The sequence below is a fragment of the Hermetia illucens genome, chromosome 6, assembly GCF_905115235.1.
Source record: "Hermetia illucens chromosome 6, iHerIll2.2.curated.20191125, whole genome shotgun sequence".
NCBI lineage: Eukaryota > Metazoa > Arthropoda > Insecta > Diptera > Stratiomyidae > Hermetia > Hermetia illucens.
The window spans coordinates 27,824,649-27,846,078 of record NC_051854.1 but is presented as its reverse complement, the minus strand read 5'-3'; the positions used below and the strand labels follow the sequence as shown (position 1 = coordinate 27,846,078).

The window sequence follows — 21,430 nt, the reverse complement described above, 5'->3', positions numbered from 1 at the left end:
TCTACTTCTTCGTCTCACTCCTATTGCGAGATAGATGACTCTTCCACAGCCATCACATAATCCATTCGTCTTCTAAATGCTTCCATTTTCGAATTTCTTATTGACAGCTTTGTTGCTAACGGCGGTTATGGTACTGACGGCATGCCGAATCTTTAAAAATTGGAAGTCCCACATTTTCCTTACCCCTTCTATTATTTTTAATAAAAGTTTGACCGAAGAAATATTTCCATACAACTAGAAAGAGGCTCGTATCATCCCTTGACACAAAAAAGGTGACGTTACACTGGCCGAGAACTACCGCCCAATATCTAGCCTTACATTGATCTCCAAGATTCTCGAGAAGTATCTAAAACATTGCCTCTCATGTTGTTTAGGATAATTTATTGTAAAGGAACAGCACGGAGTCTAATCGAAGCGCTCAACTGTCATTAATTTGCTTGAATTTACCAACTTTGCCTGTCTCTGAACGGCAGGAACGTCTATCCTGAATTCTCGAAAGCACTCCTCAATCAACTCTTAATGCACGGCTTTCCTTCAACTGTTCTCTCCTAGTTGCAATCATATCTAAGTGGTAGGTTATGTACAGACTCCTTCAGTGGTTCTGATTCGACTCTTTTCTTTAGTTTATCCGGGGTCCCTCAAGGCTTCATTCTTGGTCCGTTCCTATTTTCATTCTTTATAAATCCTTCCTTATTTACTTGTCCCGGTCTACCATATGCTGGGGGTCTAAACCTATTTTCTGCTGTTGATTACCCTACTGATCAAAGCGCCTTTCTATCAAATGTGGACACCCTAATCCTGTAGTGGACTCAGAATTGGTTAGCACTGAATGTGAGCAAATATTATACGTTGTGTTACTCATTGAACTTCCCATCCGCCACTTATTTATTACCTTGATCGTTCCAGAATGTCTGGCTTTGTCTTTCTTTCTTCACACCAGATTATAGATATTCATTTCCCGATTATCGTTTTTAATTCTTTCCTCCGTGATATGGTTTTCCTACCAGATTTGTGACTATCTGTTCAGAGGAAGTTTACTTGTTTTCTCTTTTTCGAAAAGAACTTTCCTTACTCTCTGATCCTAATGGTTTAGTTTTCCTTAATATGTCATCTCTACAAAGCCGAAAAACTTTTTTAGATGTTTGTACACTGATATAGTGTACCGTTACGGTCTTCAATGAAGTGGTATAGCAGGCTTCACGGCCCTGGTCTAATTGGATTGTCGCATCAACGGTTATTATTGTTATTATAATATTTACAATTAAAGGTCCTCTAAAACCGTATTGTGTTGATCAGTAGTCTTCGCAACATGTATTACGTTAGTTAGTCTTGGCTTGATGAGCTTCTCCTGCTGTATTCAACATACTGAGAGGACGGTGCCTCAGGGTCGCTTTTGCCCTTGCTTATCAGCACTAGTATAGCAAGCGGGAGGGAAAAACGTCCGCTACACTGAGTAGCAAGTTCGGTTTGTATTTACATGCAAAAATGGGCATTTCTCAGTACTCATTTTCTCATCGATAGTGTCAGCTTGGATGGGGTGGACAGGAAAAAGAGCCTGCATGATTTCTTCCAACTTCACTACTTCCATGGAATAAAGTGAACGATGATCACCGAGTTTTTTTGGTAAACAGGTTATACCTGAGGCCCCATGGCTCTCTGTTATATTGTGCGGTTCTAGGCGTCACCTCATCTTGGCCTCTTCTACGGTGAATAGTCCGTCGAGGTCTCAGGTAGCTGCTTCGTAGTTTTGCAATTTCAGGCAACCACTAGTACACAGGCAAGTTACCGGGAAGCAATTCCCTTTTGAGAGCCGATACATTGCAAGCTGTGGTGATAAGACTCATTATTCAATGAACTAGCAATTTAGTCGCAGTTCTTTTCTCGGCGCCTGCACCTTGTCGCTTATTTACCTCTTTTGAGAGAGTTTTGACAAAGCTGTTTGCCGAACGTCAGAACATTGGGAGGAGCGGTTTGTCACTTCGAAGAAAATGCACTGATGATCACTGACCGTGAAATTTTCCAGTACCTCGCATCGTTGGACCACTGATACTAAGGGCTCTGTAGCAAAAGTAACGTCAAGGGTAGCGCGTCCGCAATCAGGACGTCGAAATGTCGGGAATCCTATCGATATTTAGGACAATAAGTTCTGTCCTGGTGGCCATTTCCAAAATTTGGTTGAGGCAGGATGGTGAGCTCCTAATCTTGATATTGCTGGTCCAGGAACGGGGAACATGAGCCATATTTTCTCTCTGCACAATGTATGCTTTTTGCTTGGATTCACCACTCTTGCTACATAAAGTGCTTCTGTTCTGCCCTTTGCAAACCTCTGCTATATATCCGTAGACTTTATCTTGCGTGAAGAAAATGACTCGCTGCCTTCTCCGGGAAGGTGAAAAAGAACAATTTTTCTACTTTTTACTACGTCTGTTAAGCGTAGCTTCCACCTTGAAATTGAAGAGGATAATCCCTTTTTATCGCTTCCTCCACCTCTTCCGTATTAGTGAAAAAATCCAGATCCCTTATTTCGAGGGTGCTGGAAACCACTACTTTCGTGACTAGAATGCTCTAGGCTGTCTCGCAGAAGATTTTCTTCTTATTTGTCTTCGAACCAAGTTCGACAAGTGTATCGCGGGTTCGAGCTCATTGGATAGATTTGACATTAACCTCAGCGTTTGGCATTGTTGCGATCTTAGAACTTCTGCGAAACATTTTCCGTTCGTTCGGCTTGATAAGAATGTCCTCTGATCTTGGTTTGCCCCTTCTCTTTTTCTTTGGTGCTAATGGCATCATCGTAGTTGGCTTCGACTTTGATATAGTGGAATCATTGCGGTTGTTTTTCAAATTAGGTTTCTGTTGTTAATTGTTATTTTCGACGCTGCTTTGTCCGTTTGATTACCATCTCACGGGATACTATTTGCTGTGTCCGTGTAAGTAGATCCGCGCTGTTTTCCATTCGCCTCCTTTTATTGATTGTTTGTTCCCCTTATGGCGGGCTGAGGGCGCTACGTTTTGTGCAAATAGAGCCTGGACTAGCGATGTGTTTTTTCCTCAGCTCCTTTTCGGCTGCTTTCCAAGAGTTTCACTGGTATGTAATAAGGTCCAGCAAATCTTCCACGACCAACTCGCGTTTTTTTTACTATCCTTGTCTTTCGGATGAGGTCCATCCTCTCCGGTGAGATGACTTGCGTTTCCGTCTAATATGGGTATGTGTCAGCCTTTTCTATCGACAATGTGTTATCAAGCGGGGATCTACAGTGGAATCTGCCATTTCAGCTGCCAGAAGCAGTGATCGTGGTATATTGTTGCTCCTTCGAAAAAATTCGGCTATTGCGGTTGTGTCGTCGTGTTTGTTGCTGTCGTTTTTGTTGTTGGTGTTGTCATTGTAGTTTGGAGTTTGTACTCAGAGCCTGCTTTGTCAAGTTAATGGTGCCATCGCTTTGAACTTACTTGCAGCACTACCACGATTATTATCGGGGCAGCGGCAGCTGTAATATTAACTTGAAAACCGTTTCCACGACATGACATTCTGGTGAAATAAAGTAACAGAATGGTACAGCTGTCAGGTCATGTGCAACCTATTTGGCATCGTTTGCCGAATTATAGATCCATATCATGTCGGGTCGTCGTCGTTCACGTTAGTTGAACGCTAGGTTATCCGGGGCTACCAACACGGAGGTGTGAGGCGACTTGGTTCGGAAATAACAAGAATTGTTGCCATTCAGTGGCTTTGACTTGTCTGCTTGAGCCCGTTTGGCCCCCTAATTTTAGCACTACTTCACTAATGTTAACTCCTGAAGGAAGTAAGAAGATTTTTCCTTATTGACTTTCTTACCCGGGGAGAGTGACGTAGTTAATTTTGTTAATGGTTGGTCGATGCCACTTCTGCGATCCACAAGTGTATATGCTTAGGGGAGTTTTGTTATTTTGATTGCTTAGATGTTTGATCTGTTTGTTGCCGCTGCTCTACCAATAACGGTTATACGTTTTGTTTACTACGGTTATACGTTTACCAGAACGTACTTTGTTAAGTTACGTGGAAGACCTGCTAGTCACCAACTAAGTCTAATGCTTTCTGGAAACCATTTGCCGGAATGCTATTTAGAACCCTTGTTACAGTGACTTTAGTTTCTTATGAAGCCTCCTTCATGGATCTTTCAGGCGTAGGAACAAAAAAAAGTCTGGTACAGCTAAGTCTGCGCTACAGGCAACGCCGTACCAGTCAGCTTCCGTACGAAAATGGCGGTTTGGAGCTTCCGTGAACCGGTGATATTTGGACTCACGCGGTTGAATTGTGTTCGCGACTGGCCGAACACTATCTTTTTCGCGGCAAACCGTACATTCGAAGTTTACCTAGGAGGTAAAACTCCCTGTGGTTGATATTAGAATTTTCACCTTAGACTTACTCATTCAGGCGTTTCTTGGACGAGAAGAGTTAGTTGTGTGTCATTCTCAATCTTGCCGTTTCGTTTCCGGATCGTAATAGAACCACCAGGTTTCATCTCCGGTTACCAATCAAAATTTGGGTTTTCTGTAATGTCTATTGTCCATCATGTTTGTTTGCGAACAATTCACTGCTTGTTCATCACTCAAAATTCTTAGGACAACCTTCGCGCACTCTTTTTTGGCGATGATGGTTTGAACACTGTCATAGGAAAGCTTAATTCCTTACTCATTAGACGAATCGATAATCGACGATCAGGGCCCAGAAGTTGTTCCGCCTGAATCACATTTTTGACAACCTTTGATGTTGAAGGGAGACTCAAAAACTCTTGAGTGGTCCATGCCATCATCTCTCCATGACTGCTTAATCATATCGAATTTTTCATGTTTAAAGCGAAACTTTACGCTGTAACGCTGCTCGAGATTGCGTTACATGGTGATCCTAACGACACTTTTGTTCACAGGAAACAATGTGCTCATTCTGGAAGACGCGCACGATACTGTGGAGATCATGTTCTGTTTATGAAAAAATAATCGTAATGCAAAGCTCATCTCTCTCTTCAAAGAATATAGAACACCATTTTTCGGACCAACATATTTGTTCATTTTTTTTTCAATACTCTGCAGCTCCTAAAGGCTGCAAGTTATGATCAACACCCTGGGGAGATGATAATTCCATTGTTGAAGATTGAAATTGAAATAAAACTTCTAATTTTTGGAAAATGAATAAGGGACTTGTTTGGAGTTCTTTCTAGACTTCCTACTCTTAAATATTCCGCCCTTAATTCTGAGTATCATCCCATTTGAGGAATGTACTCCTTAACAAGAGTAATGGATTATCAAGTGTTGTTCAGAAGCACTTTGGAAGTGTCTACCTTTGAGTCTAAACAGAGCTCACTCAAACATGGGTAAAATTTAGTTCCATATTCTTCCTATTTGTATGTATTATGTGTAATATTATGAAGTATTTTTAAAAACATTGATTAATCTAAATCCTTTTTCTCTCTTCAACAGGACTATGGAATCAAATATTTCTATTTTCAAATTTATCGCTTTTCGTGTTTTTGCCGTTCGCGTATTTATTTACGGAATCATCAGGATTTTTCGGTCACAAGAAAGGGATTGTAGCCAGAGCTTATGAAACCTTCACAGTATTCAGTTTGCTTGCATTTGTTGTCCTTGGACTTGCCTATGTACTATCAGCATTATTCGATTCTGAAAAAAGTGGAATACTAAGTTTCCTAAGTAAGTAAATGCTAATAATCGGTATCATTTCGATTATGGTTGAAATCAGAGTTGGGCAAAACATATTTCCTGGTCATTTGCTCCTGTCAAAATAGAATAGAATACATTTGCGAGCTGCAACGCAACAATTCAATTTGAATAAGACTGCAACCCAGTTTAATTTAAATTCGTGATTTGAAAACAATGCTTTTAAATTTGTGAATAAATTCTGTGGCAGGAAGCTGTTCTCTTTGTTCTCTCCCTGCGCAGTTTTTTGCAATAATATAATGGAGCTTATTTACGATAAAGTAGTACAAGCCATTCAACGTTCATTCATTATGTTTCCGGGAAATTAAGTTGCCCTTTGAGCTATTTCACGCCTGATTTCATTCAAGTTGAAGTTAGTGAACCGTTGCTTTTATGCACAGATGTGCATACAATCGATGACTATTTTCAAATGTGCTTTTTCCATTTCAGATTTAAGCAGTGTACATTTGCCATTTCTGTATTCGTGTGTATCGTTTTTGGGTGTGCTATTTCTATTGGGTGAGTATCAGAACGTAAAGGTTATCAGACGATGAAATACTGTGTAGTTAATGAAAAATCATATTATAATTAATTCTACTTTATATTTGTTGCTGTTGATTACATAAAACGATTCACGTGTTGATTTCACTTTCGTTGGGAATGTCAATTTACACTTTTCTACATGGTGGTCAATACTATCAAAGGCATGAGAAATTTCATTTCATTCGCAGTTTAAACAAGGAGGGAATAATCTAAATTGCCAAACTAAGTAGTAAGTAAGTAGGGCACAATAGTTCTTTAAGGACACAGTTGAACTTCCCTTAGTATAATAATAAGATATTAGTCATCATCATCAACGGCGCAACAACCGGTATCCGGTCTAGGCCTGCTTTAATAAAGAACTCCAGACATCCCGGTTTTGCGCCGAGGTCCACCAATTCGATATCCCTAAAAGCTGTCTGGCGTCCTGACCTATGCCAGCGCTCCATCTCAGGCAGGGTCTGCCCCGTTTTCTTTTTCTACCATAGATATTGCCCTTATAGACTTTCCGGGCTGGATCATCCTCATCCATACGGATTAAGTGGCCCGCCCCCCGTAACCTATTGAGCCGGATTTTATCCACAACCGGACGATCATGGTATCGCTCATAGATTTCGTCGTTATGTAGGATACGAAATCGTCCATCCTCATGTAGGGGGCCAAAAATTTTTCGCAGGATTCGTCTCTATAACACGGCCAAGAGTTCGCAATTTTTCTTGCTAAGAACCCAAGTCTCCGAGGAATACATGAGGACTGGCAAGATCATTGTCTTGTATAGTAAGAGCTTGGACCCTATGGTGAGACGTTCCGAGCGGAACAGTTTTTGTAAGCTGAAATAGGCTCTATTGGCTGCCAACAACCGTGCGCGGATTTCATCATCGCAGCTGTTATCGGTTGTGATTTTCGACCCTAGATATGAGAAATTATCAACGATCTCAAAGTTGTAGTCTCTTATCTTTATTCTTCCCATTTTACCAGTGCGATTGGATGTTGTTGATTGGTTGGTTTTCGGTGCTGACGTTGCCACCATATACTTTGTCTTACCTTCATTGATGTGCAGCCCAAGATCTCGCGCCGCTTGCCCGATCTGGATGAAGGCAGTTTGTACGTTTCGGGTGATTCTTCCCTGGAGGTCAATATCGTCAGCATAGGCCAGTAGTTGGATGGACTTAAAGAGGGTTGTACCTCTTGTATATACCTCAGCATCACGGATCACTTTCTCGAGGGTCAGGCTAAAGAGGACGTATGATAGAGGATCCCCTTGTCGTAGACCGTTGTTGATGTCGAATGGTCTTGAGAGTGATCCTGCTGCTTTTATCGGACCTCGCACATTGGTCAGGCTCAGCGTAGTCAGTCTTATAAGTTTCGTCGGGATACCGAATTGTGAAGATGTGATTTGTTGCTGATTTGCCTGGAGTGAAGCCTCTTTAGTATGGGCTAATGATGTTGTGGGCGTATAGGGCTATCCGGCCTAGCAAGATGGTACTGAGCAACGTGATACCTCTATAATTGCTGCACTGTGTGATATCTTCCTTTTTATGTATGAGACAGATAATGCCTCGTTGCCAATCGTCAGGCATTGATTCGCTGTCCCATACCTTGGGCATCAGTTGATGAACCACTTGGTGTAATTGGTCGCCTCCATATTTAACCAATTCGGCTGTAATTCCATGTGGTCCGATATCGAGCGAAATCTCGACAAGTTCAGTGTACGCGTGGCAAGACAGAATTTGCTATTGCGCTAGTCAGGAAAGCGGAAGATGTCGCAGGAATGTGTGCCGTATCGCGAAAGAATTTGCATGTGGTCGCAAATCTTTCAGTGGTCCTGTGAAGAACATCAACGGTCGACTTCTCATCCACGATGACGAATACCTGAAAAGGTGGAAAGTACACTTCACCACGGTTCTCAATCGTATCATATCCGGTGAGGTTCCTCTAGAATAGAAATCATTTTGGCCATGACGATCTCCTCACAGAGTTATTTATCGCTGCACCTGCAATTACTGCAGATCTGTCATTTCCTATTGTATGGGAATCCGAGACCTTTCCCAGAGAGTGAAAGAAGGGGTTGATCGCAAATATTTCAAAGAAGGATATCCATTTTGAATGTCACAATTGGACGGGAATCTGTGTGCAAAGATGCCGTCGAAAAGATAACAGCTGAAATTATCATGGAACCCATCAAAGAATAGTTCGAAAGTTTGATCGACGCGGAACAGGTTGGTTTCCATTCCGGATTCTCGTGCATTGACCACGTCAACATCCTACAGATCATTTTGGAATAGTACCCGGAGTTAAAATCTGAGAGGGTTTTGAGGTCCGCTAGGAATGCGTCTTGTCACCGATACTATTTCTTTTTGTTTTCGGTGGCATTTTTCATGCTGTCTTATCCGAAGGACGTGGAGGATTTCAATGGACTGTGACTTCCTTCCTGAAACACCTCGACTACGCTGATGACATCTGTTGACTCTCTCATCGGGTCATGAACCTTGGCCAAATGGCTCTTGATTTGGAAGGGTAAGTATAGATGAATGGGGATGATGGGTATGGGATGAAAATAGACACCAACAAAACCAAGGTTCTCAGTCTGACGGGCTATAGCACTCTTCCTATTGGGCTTCCTAATGGGCAGAGTATCGAAGGCGTTCATCAATCTCTACCGAACTAGATGTTGCCCGATCCTTTAACAGCGCGCTTGCGCTGCTTTGTTTAAAATCTGGTAAAGCAGTTATTTTAACACGCAGATGAAGTCAAGACTGTGCTTACTATTTCGGAGTATCACATGGAAAGTGAACCCCACTCGAAAGCTCCAAGCCCTTGTCAATACCTGCCTACGTTGTATCATCGGGAACGTTAGCCTGGCACCCGTACGTATTGTGTTTGGAAGCTGGAAGTGTCAATGGATAGGTCACACATTAAGGAGGGGTGCATTGTTGACTACGCCATACAGTGGAATCCACTCTCCCAAGATGGTGGAGAACAGTAGAGAAGCAGTGGTCTTCTCAGGAAATTGTGGGGAGAGGAAAAGCACACTTCAGGTAACCGCGAGCGCGTGTGAGTGTAGTTGACGTGCTGTTCTTCACCAAGTGCTAAATGGTAACCATTCATATTGAAAAAAAATGCGAGGATAGTTTTCGTTCTGGTAAATTAGAGTTAAAAGCAGTTTATGGTTACCCGAGCTTATCCAAACTGTTTGTGTGCAACAAAAAGCATTGTGACATCGTCCGAATTATCCCCTATTTTCTAAAAAGTAAAGTACAAACTCTTATTTGGGTAAGGGCGTTTGCTTGCTTAAGTACATCCCTTCACTGACGTTCTAGAGAATTTTGAAACTTTTTATAGAGTTGCGACAATTGAAAGTCCTAGAGGGTCTTTCCTCCTCTGGGAGCTTTGATCCTATGGTGAGATGTTTGGGAAAAACAGTTTATGGAAACTAAAATATGCTCTATTGGCTGTCAACAACTGCGTGCGGGTTTCATCAAGACAGAAGAGATTTCAAAGTTGTAGTCCCCTAACCGCAAATTCACCAACATTTTATTTGCCGTTTCAAATGAACACCTATCTGCCTTCACATCCGTTTTTAGTTTCTGCATCAATTTTTTTCCAGATATTTTTCTGTTCAGATTGGTACAATGTGTAATCTTTTTAAAGGAAACACTCTCTCTTTCTCTTGTCTTACCATTCAAATTTAAATGTCCTTTATTCTGTCTATAAATTTATCAATATAATCAATTTCGTTTGCATTATGTTTTTTGGCCATTTTAATGCTTTTCTCAAAATTGACTTGGTCGTCTAAATTGAAATATGCGACCGCTCTATACAGCCAAGATCGAAGGTTCTTTTCATCAAGTCGATTAATAACGAAATCGCAATCAATGAGGGCTCGTTTATATACTCGGGTTCTATGAAGAAAAGGATTAATTATTTACGCAATACTGGCAATATTGAAATAGTGCATGAGTACTCACTTTATATAACTTAACGCGCGGTTATTATACAGAATCGGACTGTCCTTAATATAGTCAACTGCTTTAGTATATAAGTTGATTGCTTCTTCATATCTCTGTTCTTTGAAAGCCTTGTTGCCTAGTCTGATAATTGAAGGAAATGATACATATAACAAGTACATTTTTATCGCTACAACAGTGGTTATTATACCTTCGGAAATTGTCCGCAATAATTTCTCTGTTCCGACGATTTTCCGCTCTCATTGCAGCATCTTGTTCGAGCTGTTGCACGAAAGTGAATTTATCGACGGTGTGGGGCTCCTTCTTCTGCAATAAAAATCTCATTTTATATTCCAAGTGCTATAATCATTTCTTACCACTGGATTTTCTGAAATTACGTCGTTAAGAATAGTTCGGTCTTCGCGTACTTTAACAATGAAATCATCTTCATCAGGTAAAGGAGAAGTTTCGATTACTCTGAAAATAGTAGAAAACATTATAAAATATAACAAATTTAAGCTTTCTCATACGGTCCAGTATGAGTGACGTCCTTTTCCGATGACATATCCTGCAAAAGTTTAAGCACGTCATCGATTTTATTTTCGAATTTCCTGAATTCAGCTTCGTCAAACTGGGACGTTTTTTTCATATTTTCAGTGGCTTTGCGTTAATTAAAACCAAAAATACTTAAATAAACCGTTCGGCAAACGCAAACTGACATTTATACTTTAGCAGTCTATGATCCACTAATTTCATGATATAAATTGTTATAAGTTTATTAAATCAATGGAGTAAGCAAGAGGGCAGTAGCTATGGGAACAGCGAGTTATCGAAGAAATTCACGCGTACGATATCCAAATATGTATTGTTGTCAATACAAATGATTTTTATGACAAATATTTTTATGATATATTCAATAGTCGCCAGTTTCCATTGTAGGATTTGATTATAGGATAGGAGACTGCGTAAAGTTTCGAGATTCGACGATAAGTGGATCTAACGCAGTATGCTCTTTGGTGATAATTTTTCTGAATGTGATGCGTATGGTTGCTAGGGACTTTAGGAGCGTATTGTTGGCTTTGATTATGAGGTTTGACTGAGGACGATTCACTCGTTTAATGAGCTACTTTCAGCCTATTTCTTTTGGTCTCTTTGTAGACTTTGTAGACACTTCGCTTCATGGGGCGCGTCCTAAAGGTGGTCCTCGCGGATGATCTGTATGCCAAGGTGTGCTCTGACCACACTTTAGTCATTAGGAAAGGCATTTAATGGGGAGGCGTAGTCTTGCTGGTTGTAACGGTTAAATGGTTTTTGCAATTTCCTCCTCCTCATCATCAGCGGCGCGCTGTTTGAGTAAAGGTCCTACCAGAAGGTTAGTTAGGCTTCGATTAACCCGCAACAAACATCTAATCATATCGACCATATTGTGAACCGCAGTAGATTTAGGAGCTGTCATCTGAATGTGCGTAACAAAGGCGGTGCTGACTTCGGCCTCAAAAGGGAATGTAAAGTAGGCTGATTTTGGATCCTCCTCCTCCTCTGGAGAACTGGCGAGACACTGGCGATGGCGTTGACCTAATATCACTATTTTGTGCAAAATGAAATGAAACGATCTCAACGCTAACATTTATTTGGAATCTGTTTTGCGCGAATATCTTCTCTGTACTACATGAAAGATGATTGCCACTGTTACTCAAAGCTACAAATTTTCATCAATTTGTATCTACGTCATATTATCTAAGATAACATCTTGTCGTACGGGCCAGATATACGCCACTTTTGAGGATTGAAGACGAATTTCCCATTGGTAGTCCAATTATAAATTAAGACGGGCCTGCCTGCATGCTATGCGCTTTGTAGAGGTGTAAGTTATGAGGTCAGCATTTCCGGCTTGGAATGGATCCTTGTGGAACTCTCACAGGGCTGGTATAGTATGAGGAGAGTTGCTGAGCTTTCATTTTGGATCGAGGACCATCTGGAAATCTAAAGATTCGCTAGCAGAGCTGCGGTTGGATGTTAAAGATGTTATTGAAATTGCAGATTAGATCGCACTGCTATTCGGAGTCGAAAGCTTTTGTATGTCAAGGAGACAGGCTATTGTAGGTGTTTTGCGTGAGAATGTCAGCTTTGTCAAATCGCAGAAGACTTCGAGTTCCTTGTATATATTTGGATTGTCTAGTATTGCCAGGACGAATCTAACACGAATAGAATAGTATTGAGGTCGTGGATCTTCCGCAAATTTGATATCAAGGACAATGGCGTTATGGGATATGCCTGGTAAGGTTTCTAGGAATGGGAACGTATTTGGGTTCGGATTAATGATGATGTATGCCTGGCGTTTAAGTCACCCACTGAGGCTAAGGACCACGATTTGGCAGTTGGGAGGTACCACGGTGGTTTATATACTCGGGTCTTTCGTGGTCCGTGTGTGCCGTTATATTTAACGCTGTGATATTGGAGTTGGCCGTTCTATTGGTTCATGATTTTCTCAAAGCGAATGAATGGGTCAAAACTTCTCACTAGCCTAGGCCTTATTCTATGGCCCTCTCTCTTTGCCTTTTTTGTGACGAAGGGTTTCACGGAAAGCAAGCTGGGTATGCTTTGGGCCTTCAGATCTTTACCGATTTCATGTGCGAAGTAAGTGGGCAGTCCATGAATGATAGGAGATGTGATTTTTTTCGAATGGATATTATAAGTGAAGAATTTCACCTGGTTCTTCACGAGGAGGTTTTTCTTCATTGCGTTGCCCTCTTTGTTCTTAAGGATTCTCTGATAATTACATTAGAATTTCCTGATTTTTTCACCAGAAAGTTCTTTGTGACGGATTTTGCGTAGCCCTAAAATGATGAACCCCTTAAAGTGACATTAATGGTAGGAATTTTGGTACTCATCTGTTTCCACCGAGATGCCTGTGGTGGTTGTTGCTGTAGCCTAGATGATGCTGGGACCTGTTGTTTGATGCCTGGCTTGGCTGGAACTGTATCACTGGGTCGAAGGTTCTGCCCCACTAGCGTGGACCAATTTATCGGGTCGGAGTTGGTATGGTTGCTCTATCGAGGTAATCGTCGCCCGCAAGCTACGGATTAAGTTCTTCAAGGACTTGCTTTTATAAAGAGCCTCTTCCCGCTTGCTAAGGAGGTTTCATTTTGTTTTCTTAAGGAAGCAATTTGCGCATTTACCGGTCAATCCTCTATGGTCCATCAGAGCCGTTGCTCCCATGTTTGATTTCTTCAGAAGCTGGATTATATTTATTTTTACGACGTTTATTCACCGTCAGAACTTGAAATGCACCTTCCATTGAAAGCGGTAAAACTATTAGTTTTTGTTTTTTGATATATGTTTTTTTTTCGTGTAGTTGTTTTCACTTTTAGAATCCTATCGACCGGCGGCCCTATCCTAAACGGAACGGTACTCTTTTCTGGAAAATCTTTAGCGAAAAGAGAAATACCAAATCAAAGTGCGCACGGTTCTTTTTTCTTGAGAAATTCTTTCTTCCACTTTTTCCAAATTACCCTACAACAACTCTAGGCAACTCCTTACATTTCGTGCAGGAAATGTCGAAGTTAAGCTGGAGACTCGTAACTTTTACCTCACAATAATCATAGGTTGAAAACAATAAGGACGCTCCCCTCAATCACGGAATTCGACTGAGGGGTTAAATCAAATTTTTATCGTCCGCCTTTATATTGTTCTACGATTTTCCTTATTTGTATAGATTTTAGATTCATCTTCGCTCGAGCCTCACCTGCAAAACGTTTTAAAACAAGAGACTTTGTATGTAATTCGTAAGGGGTTGAATGGCCCAGAAGACTACACTGAACTTTTTCAACCTGACTAGCAAACGCGTGTCGGCGGGATGGGGTGACGAGGTGAATTTTCGCCAATTTTTTTTTTCAGATTTTTCTGTTTTCGTTATTGACAATAGTCAAAGCGGGTTACTCTTCTGGTTATCCCCAACTAACACGTTTTACCTCAGTCTCCTCTTTTTTGTTACATCACCTTCCCATCGACTACTATATTAAACATGCCGTAGTATCCCCCGCGAACACTTGATGTTGAACTGCTAAAGGCGGTAGCGTCTCAATTGCTGAACTATCATTTGACGCACAACGAAATATAGCAATTTGAACGGGTAGGCGAAGCGACTTTAGAACTAACGTTGCACCGTATCGAGGAAAATGCGGTTGTCATACTAACAACATTACATTACATTACATACAACAACTTACATACTTACAACTTTTCAAAAACGTAAGATTTACAGCACTTTCCATGGAGGAATATAAACCAAATCGGTCCATAGGCGACCGTATCACTAAAAAGCTCCTAATGCTCGTCGGAGTTTTGATGAGATTTGATTTGCGAATGCCCGGTTTTAGGAAGAACCAGGGCCACCTCTAGTAACAGCAATTGAGAATTCTTAACTTATCTTAACGGTGGCAACTAGATCTAAAGGTCAAAACCATGGAAATATTTCTAATAAATTTCGAAACGCAACGTCACATTATATATAAAGGTTTAATGAGTTTGTGAAAGTGTTTCTTATACAATCGGACCACTGCATTGCATTATACGAAAGGATCTATTAACTTGGTGATATCACCCACGCTTTTTACCGACTGTATATAAATTCATCTCTTACTTCACTGATTACATATAGAAGTTCATTAAAATTCCCCCAAAAAATTGTTGTTTTTATCTTATTTTTCTCATTGTCTTTGTTCTTGGTAGATGTTTTATTTTATCAAAATTATGGCGGGTAGTTGTTTTAGACTGAAGGCGAGCACCGCTTCACGTCCAAAGCATTGTGTTTTTGTAAAAGCAAAAAGGCAAGGCCATTGTCACCTTATCTGCCCAAATTTTAATGCTGGCTTGTATTTTATTTATTATTTGCTATTAACATAGTATGCTGATCCCAAGCCCATGTAAAGGAGGAGGGTTTGAGGCAACGTACTTTGTACTATTCTCAGTAAAAACAAAAATAAAATGGTGAGATCAGGGAAAGAGATAAATAGAGTATAGTTGGAGTTATTCCACTATGCTAAATCCTACCTGATCTCTCTTGGTGGCAGGCCGAACAAGAAAATGCATGCAATGTCGTTAGAAACAAGATGGTCGGATTGAGTCACAAGCCTCGGAAAAATGCTAGGACGTACACCTCAGTCGACGCGGCAGGACGGGCCCCGGTCCTGTCGGGAAATGGGCAAGGGTTCTTGACGCATGGTCGGCGTCCGGACGTAAGCAAGTTAGTCCGAACAAAACAAATACGTGTCTGCACGCTAAATGTTGGTACCCTAACTGGAAACACTGAGGAACTCACAAGAGCCCTTCGGAAAAGGCGCATTGATATCTGCCCTCTGCAGGAAACCCGATGGTGGCAAAAGCTGCGACATAGAACACGAATGCGGAAAAGGTGGCTATAAACTTCTCTATTTTGGTAACCCACACACTCAATATGGTGTTGGCATTGCCATCTCAAAGGGTTTCCATGATGCCATTAAAGAAGTAGAACGACTTGATGATCGGCTGATGAAGCTCACCATTATATAATAATCGCTCTATCCACTTCTTTATCGCATAGGCACCACAGACAGGTCGACCTGATGCCGAGAAATATGCCTTCTGGCAGCTTCTCGATGAAAAGACTTGTCACGTGCCTGCTGACGACTATATCATTACTGCCGGCGATCTTAATGTTTATGTGGGTGAAAAGGCAGACGGTAACAGGTGCCATAGGGGAAAGGGATTTGGAGTGCGCAATGAGGGTGGCAAGGGTATAATCGATTTTACGGACACCCATGTCCTTGTACTTATGAATACATGGTTCATCTTCAGCGATTGTCTCATCTTCCTACATTTTATAGCGGAACAGTAAAACGCAAATTGGCTACATTCTCATAAGACGCCAACATTTTACCACTATCACTGATTGCAAAGTCGTTCCCTATGAGACCATCGCACCTCAACATCGGCCGTTGATTGCTGTCCTGCGAATTAAGCCACCGATAAAACGGCGTGAGGAACGCACTGGCCCGCCGCGCATTAAATGGTGGCGATTTGGTGAGAAGAACGAAGAAACGGTCTCACTCATACGATTGCCAACCATTACGAATGTGGAAGAATCATGGAACCAAATGAAAGACACGATCCACAAAGCGGCCTCTGCAACCCTCGGGGTCACCAAGCCGGGTAAGCGGTACATCAACCGAGATACTTGGCTTTGGAATGATGATGTTGAAATGAAGGTCCGTGAAAAGAAACGCCTCTACCACAAATTTCTCGACGATAAAACGCCTGCTAATTGGCAAATTTATAAGAATGCCAACCGGGAAGCAAAGAAAGCGGTCGCTGTCACCCGAGCGAACCATTTCAAAAATCTTTACGATAAACTGGACACTCGGGATGGCGAGAGAGATCTGTATCGACTTGCTAAAAGCCGTGATGAACGCACACAGGATATCGAACACTTCTGTTGCGTTATTGACCAGAATGGGACTTTGGCGAGAATACTTGAGCAGATTTCAACTGAAGAATTTGCTCATTCTCCACTTCCACAATCATTGCCGACATTTTGAGCAGTTCCATCTGTCAGCGCAGCTGGGTGCTCAGAGGTGGCGGAGAGGAAGACGGGGCGGCAACGCTGTCGGCCAAACCAAAACCAAGTGGCCGAGGAGAACCTCCATAGTGGTGGCACCGGGAGACGTTGTACTCACTTTGGCTTGCCGGCCGTGATGCTGTAGGCGAATGTTCCAAAGGCCTAATCAGGGCGATCAGACCCGAGTGGCAAATTGGTCACGAAACCTCACCAGGGGTATATTGGCACCATGGGAACTGGGATAGCCCCTGGACTCTCATACTTTGGGTGAACTCCCGTTGTATGTGTGTACAGCTCGGTTGTATGCGGTTGGCCCCCTAGTGGGAGTTTCATGGGGGTTGTGGTTATGCTCACGCGAGAAGAGACCTTCGGGCCTCGGCGTGGTGTTCCATTTCAACACGGGTGCCGTACTCTTTACTTCGGTAGAAATTTAGGTATGTCTTGCATCCACCAGTATGAATGCTAAGCCTTGCATTTGGTATAGACTGGTACCGTTGTTGCTGGTCTCAGCGGGGCTTTAATTGTGGTCACAAAATCAATCCGTGTCCTAAGAAGACCGTGGGATTAAGTCTTTCAGACAGGTGCCCACGTAAAACCCTGAACGACTCATTGTCAACGCAACTGAAGTCGAGGAGGCAATAAAACGAATGAAATCGGGAAAACCCACAGGACCTGACGACATTGCATCTGAGCTCTGGAAAGCGAAGAGCTGGGACCCAACACTGTGGCTCAGTGAATTCTTTAATCGGGTTATTCAGAAAGGAAGGACACCACCTGACTGGTAAGAAAGTACCACTGTTCCAATATAGAAAAAGAAAGGTAGTCCAGCAGAATGTGCAAATTACCATCTGATCTGGTTACTTTCCCATACCATGAAGATTTTTGAACGCATTCTGGACAACCGTATTCGCGAAATCGTTAAAATAACTGTGAATCAAACCAGATTTGTCAAAAACTGCGGAACTACTAAAGCAATACACGCTGCGCGGTTACTCATGGAGAAAAACCGTGAGAAGCATCGCCCTCTTTACATTGCATTTCTGGATCTAGAGAAAGTGTTTGACCGTGTGCCACACGAAATCATCTGGTATGTTTTACGACAACACTTAGTGCCAGAAGAAGTCGTGCGCTGGGTTAAATTACTCTACCACGATCCGAAAAGTAAAGTTCGAAGTATGGCGAGTGTATCAAAACCTTCCCACGACTCCTCTTTGTTCTTGTTATGGACACCGCCACACGGGACATCCAACGTCCAACGTACACTGCTTTATGCAAATGATGTTTTCCTAGCATCTAATAGCAAAAATGATCTCGAGCAACTTGCCCAAAAATGGAATGATCGCTTCACGGAACACGGTCTCAGATTGAATCTAAACAAAACTGAATTTTTCAAGACCGATCCCCATGAGACAGGCACAATCACTGTCAGCGGCAGTGATCTGCTCAGAACTGAGCGATTTAAATAATTCTGGTCAACGCTATCGGCCAAGGAGAACATTATGAAATTGCTTCACGCATTAACGCAACCTGGATGAAGTGGCGTTCCACAACTGGTCTTCTTTGTGATCGACGTATCAACGAACGTCTGAAATCTAAAATTTACCACAATGTCGTTCGCTCTGTCGCCCTCTATGTTACTGAGTGTTGGCCGACTATAAAAGACAATGAACGGCGTTGGGCTAGTTGCATGATACGTTTTGATCACATCCGAAATGAGGATATCCGCGATCGCTATGGGGTTGCACCGATCGTGGGAAAATTGCGAGAGAGGCGTCTTCGATGGTATGGTCACGCAATTCGCGTCAACGAGAATTCACTTGCCAAAGCCTCGAGATTGTATCCAGATCAGGCATTTGATAGAGCCAAATGGCGAAACCGATCACGACGAGCCGACCCCGTTTGTGAACGGAACAAAGGCTGAAGAAAAAGATTTGGTTCGAATTTCCGGTTTCATATTTTCTTAATATTAACATTCCGGCCCCACACCCAACAGGCAAGAGTTATCGTAGGTTGAATCCTTTTTTAGGCTTCAATATTAGGAAGAATGATTTGGGTTTTGTTACGTCCTCAAGAAATTGAAATTGACCCTTTTCTTTCATGACTATCAAACATATTTGACTGCTGTTGATAGAGTTTACATACTTATATTTTCGTTTTTTTCAGTATGTACACCTTTTGGATTTGTGCGACTATTTGGCGTTGTCGGACAAGTCCTTGTGAAACCCCATTTGCTTAGGGACGTTAACGAAGAATATCAGGCATTCCATCTAGAAGAAGCCAGTGTGAAAAGGAAATTGGAAAATCTCTATGCAAATGCACGTAAGTCATTAAAGTCTTTAATTAAATAGAAAGTATTAGTAAATAAAATAAAAATCTTTGATTTAGAATTGCAAGGCGCTGGTTCAAATCATAGCAATGGCTGGGCAAGTCAAGCGGGTCTTGCAAATTTGTATCAACGTAAAACGGTGAATGGAACACTTAGCGAACAAGCTATGTTACATGAAAGACTGAGAGAGTTAGAGGCTGAGAGAAAAGAATTGGGTAAGCCGTTGAAAAAGTGAATATTGCGGTTTGATCTAATAAATTGTTTGATAATTTAAAATTCTTAGATAAACTTCGCAGTTCGTCAGCATTTCAGCGAAATTTCGTTTATCCGCTTGCCATGCTACTGTTGCTATTCCTCACTGGAATAACACTTTTGTTAGTATTGCAAAATACCCTTGAACTGCTTATTGGTATTAAAGCGTTACCACTAAGCACCAGGGTAAGTATTTCAGGAGTGATTTATGAGATTCTTTCCCGAATGATGGTAACTTTCGCATTTTTTTCTAGCAATTAACGTTGGGCATAACATCACTTTCGAAGTTGGGACCGATTGGTGCCGCGCTCGAAGTTTGCATAATTTTTTATTTGGCTGCAACGTCCACCGTTGGTCTGTACACAATGCCTTTTATGCGTCATATAAAGCCAGAAAAACGAAAAACATCGCTTTCGCAATTGATTTTCAATTGTGCTCTAGTACTTATACTAAGTTCAGCTTTGCCTCTATTATCGAGGATTTTAGGTAAGATTTTGGGGAGATCTGTTCGACAGTCTTGATTCTATCCCTGCACGCATATATAATTGCCTCTTCTCAATTCATTTCTCGCTATCATTTCAGGAATATCAAATTTTGATTTGTTGGGCGATTACGGTGCAATCGAATGGCTCGGCAACTTTCAAATAGTTTTACTTTATAATTTAATTTTTGGAACGACAACAGCACTTTGCCTAGTCAATAAATTTACAGCAGCTGTACGGCGTGAGCTTTGTGCTCGGTTAGTTGAAAATTATGTTTTCTTTACAAATTACATGTCATTTATCAATTGAGTGACGCCTCTCCAACCCAAACAGTAGAGATCTGCGGAAGTGAGATTAAGGAATATAAATCCTTGGTCAGCAGTCCTTTAGTAGGATAATTCTAGAGTGTTGGCGAACTTTAGGATAATTACGTATTTTATTCAATCTAATGGTAACTTTCGTCATAGATATCAAGTCAAACGTAGTATTCAATTTTTGGGTCTGTTTGGGTGGAAAGAAGCGTCGCTCAACTGGTTTCAACCTATCGAGAACTGATATTAACTTATATAAATTTCGCCATTGTCCCATCGGTTAATTTCGATACATTTCATCATATGCTTGCATACAATTAAACAAAATACTCAGTTGTTTCCATCTAATTCTCATCACATTCTTTACATTATTCGTTTTTATTATTAGATGATAATTAGTAAAAATTTAATTAATTTAAGAAGTCGTAACTAAAAGAATAAAAATGATTGAGCGCTATATTGTCCCGTTTGCTTTTTACAAATCATATTATAGCCGTTAGTAGTAGATTGGAGCTCTATTTACGATATGGAGAGCTTTTTACATTTATTTTTCCACACTCGCTAGTCTGTTTTACTATTTCTTGAACTGAGTGCATAAATTGAAAGAAACATATAAACCAAACCATTCTAGCGACAATATTGTCCGATTTTAAATGACATTCACATGAAATTAACTCACTGTTGATCCAATCTAACAAATCATATGTAATTAACAAGATATTTTTGCTACAGCATAATGAGTGTTAGGTTTTAAAGCTTACAAACGTTGAAGACTTCAAATATTTAAATCAATTGTACTTTCAATCGGAATTTGGTTTTTCTGCGTATTCAGTAGTTTAGAAGAGTCAACTGATTTATAGTTTATAGCATTGATTTATTAACAAGACAATAAAATGCGAAGAATATCGAAAGAGTGTGATATTACTAATTGAAATTCGTTCTCTTCACTCTACTCTCCTCTTCCCATTATCTCATTTCTAATTGACATTGCAGAGTGGCTTTCTACATCGCTTTTCCTTATTTTTCTTGTCTCTCCAACAGGCTGCGATCAATTTTACGGTGATACAAATACATTACCAAATATAATTAATAAAGATAATTTACGTTGATTTGCTTGAAATTGTATTATCATTTTTATATGGTATATAAACGGATGCACTAGGTTATTGGTAAATTTATCTTCGTTTCATACCAAAGAAGTTTGACGCTGTAATATACAAAAGTTCATGAAGGTATCAAATCTGATGTGTTTATATCTCTCTTTGTATTAACGATTTTAGGAGTCA

The 21,430-nt window shown here is 41.1% G+C and overlaps 2 protein-coding genes across 3 annotated transcripts in view; one reads left to right on the top strand and one right to left on the bottom strand.

The window, feature by feature from the left end:
* The window catches only part of LOC119659216 (protein Lilipod), an 84,185-nt gene extending 63,135 nt beyond the window's left edge, over positions 1–21,050 (top strand). Inside the window, exons 4-10 of the mRNA XM_038067189.1 lie at positions 5,455–5,685; positions 6,142–6,210; positions 18,937–19,092; positions 19,159–19,314; positions 19,383–19,537; positions 19,606–19,837; positions 19,934–21,050. Of these exons, the coding sequence (XP_037923117.1) occupies positions 5,455–5,685; positions 6,142–6,210; positions 18,937–19,092; positions 19,159–19,314; positions 19,383–19,537; positions 19,606–19,837; positions 19,934–20,142 (1,208 nt within the window). The 3' untranslated portion in view covers positions 20,143–21,050. The remainder of the gene's footprint in view (positions 1–5,454; positions 5,686–6,141; positions 6,211–18,936; positions 19,093–19,158; positions 19,315–19,382; positions 19,538–19,605; positions 19,838–19,933) is intronic.
* LOC119659217 (tetratricopeptide repeat protein 12) lies at positions 9,902–10,940 on the bottom strand. Of its 2 annotated transcripts, none has more exons than XM_038067190.1 (5): positions 10,709–10,940; positions 10,556–10,655; positions 10,390–10,505; positions 10,200–10,322; positions 9,902–10,133 (listed from the first exon to the last, which is right to left on the bottom strand). In XM_038067190.1, the coding sequence occupies exons 1-5, from the start codon at positions 10,825–10,827 to the stop codon at positions 9,920–9,922; spliced, it is 672 nt and encodes a 223-aa protein (XP_037923118.1). In that variant the 5' UTR covers positions 10,828–10,940; the 3' UTR covers positions 9,902–9,919. The 2 variants fall into 2 exon arrangements, with proteins under 2 accessions (XP_037923118.1, XP_037923119.1); XM_038067191.1 differs by having other exon boundaries at positions 10,556–10,623; positions 10,709–10,934.
* Positions 21,051–21,430: the final 380 nt, after the last annotated feature.

Coding starts and splice junctions, on each gene's coding strand:
- LOC119659217 (XM_038067190.1), bottom strand. CDS start 10,827: ATGAAAAAAACGTCCCAGTTTGACGAAGCTGAATTCAGGAAATTCGAA. Junction 10,506..10,555: donor TAATTTCAGAAAATCCAGTG/GTAAGAAATGAT, acceptor TTTTTATTGCAG/AAGAAGGAGCCCCACACCGT. Junction 10,323..10,389: donor ATTGCGGACAATTTCCGAAG/GTATAATAACCA, acceptor TTCAATTATCAG/ACTAGGCAACAAGGCTTTCA.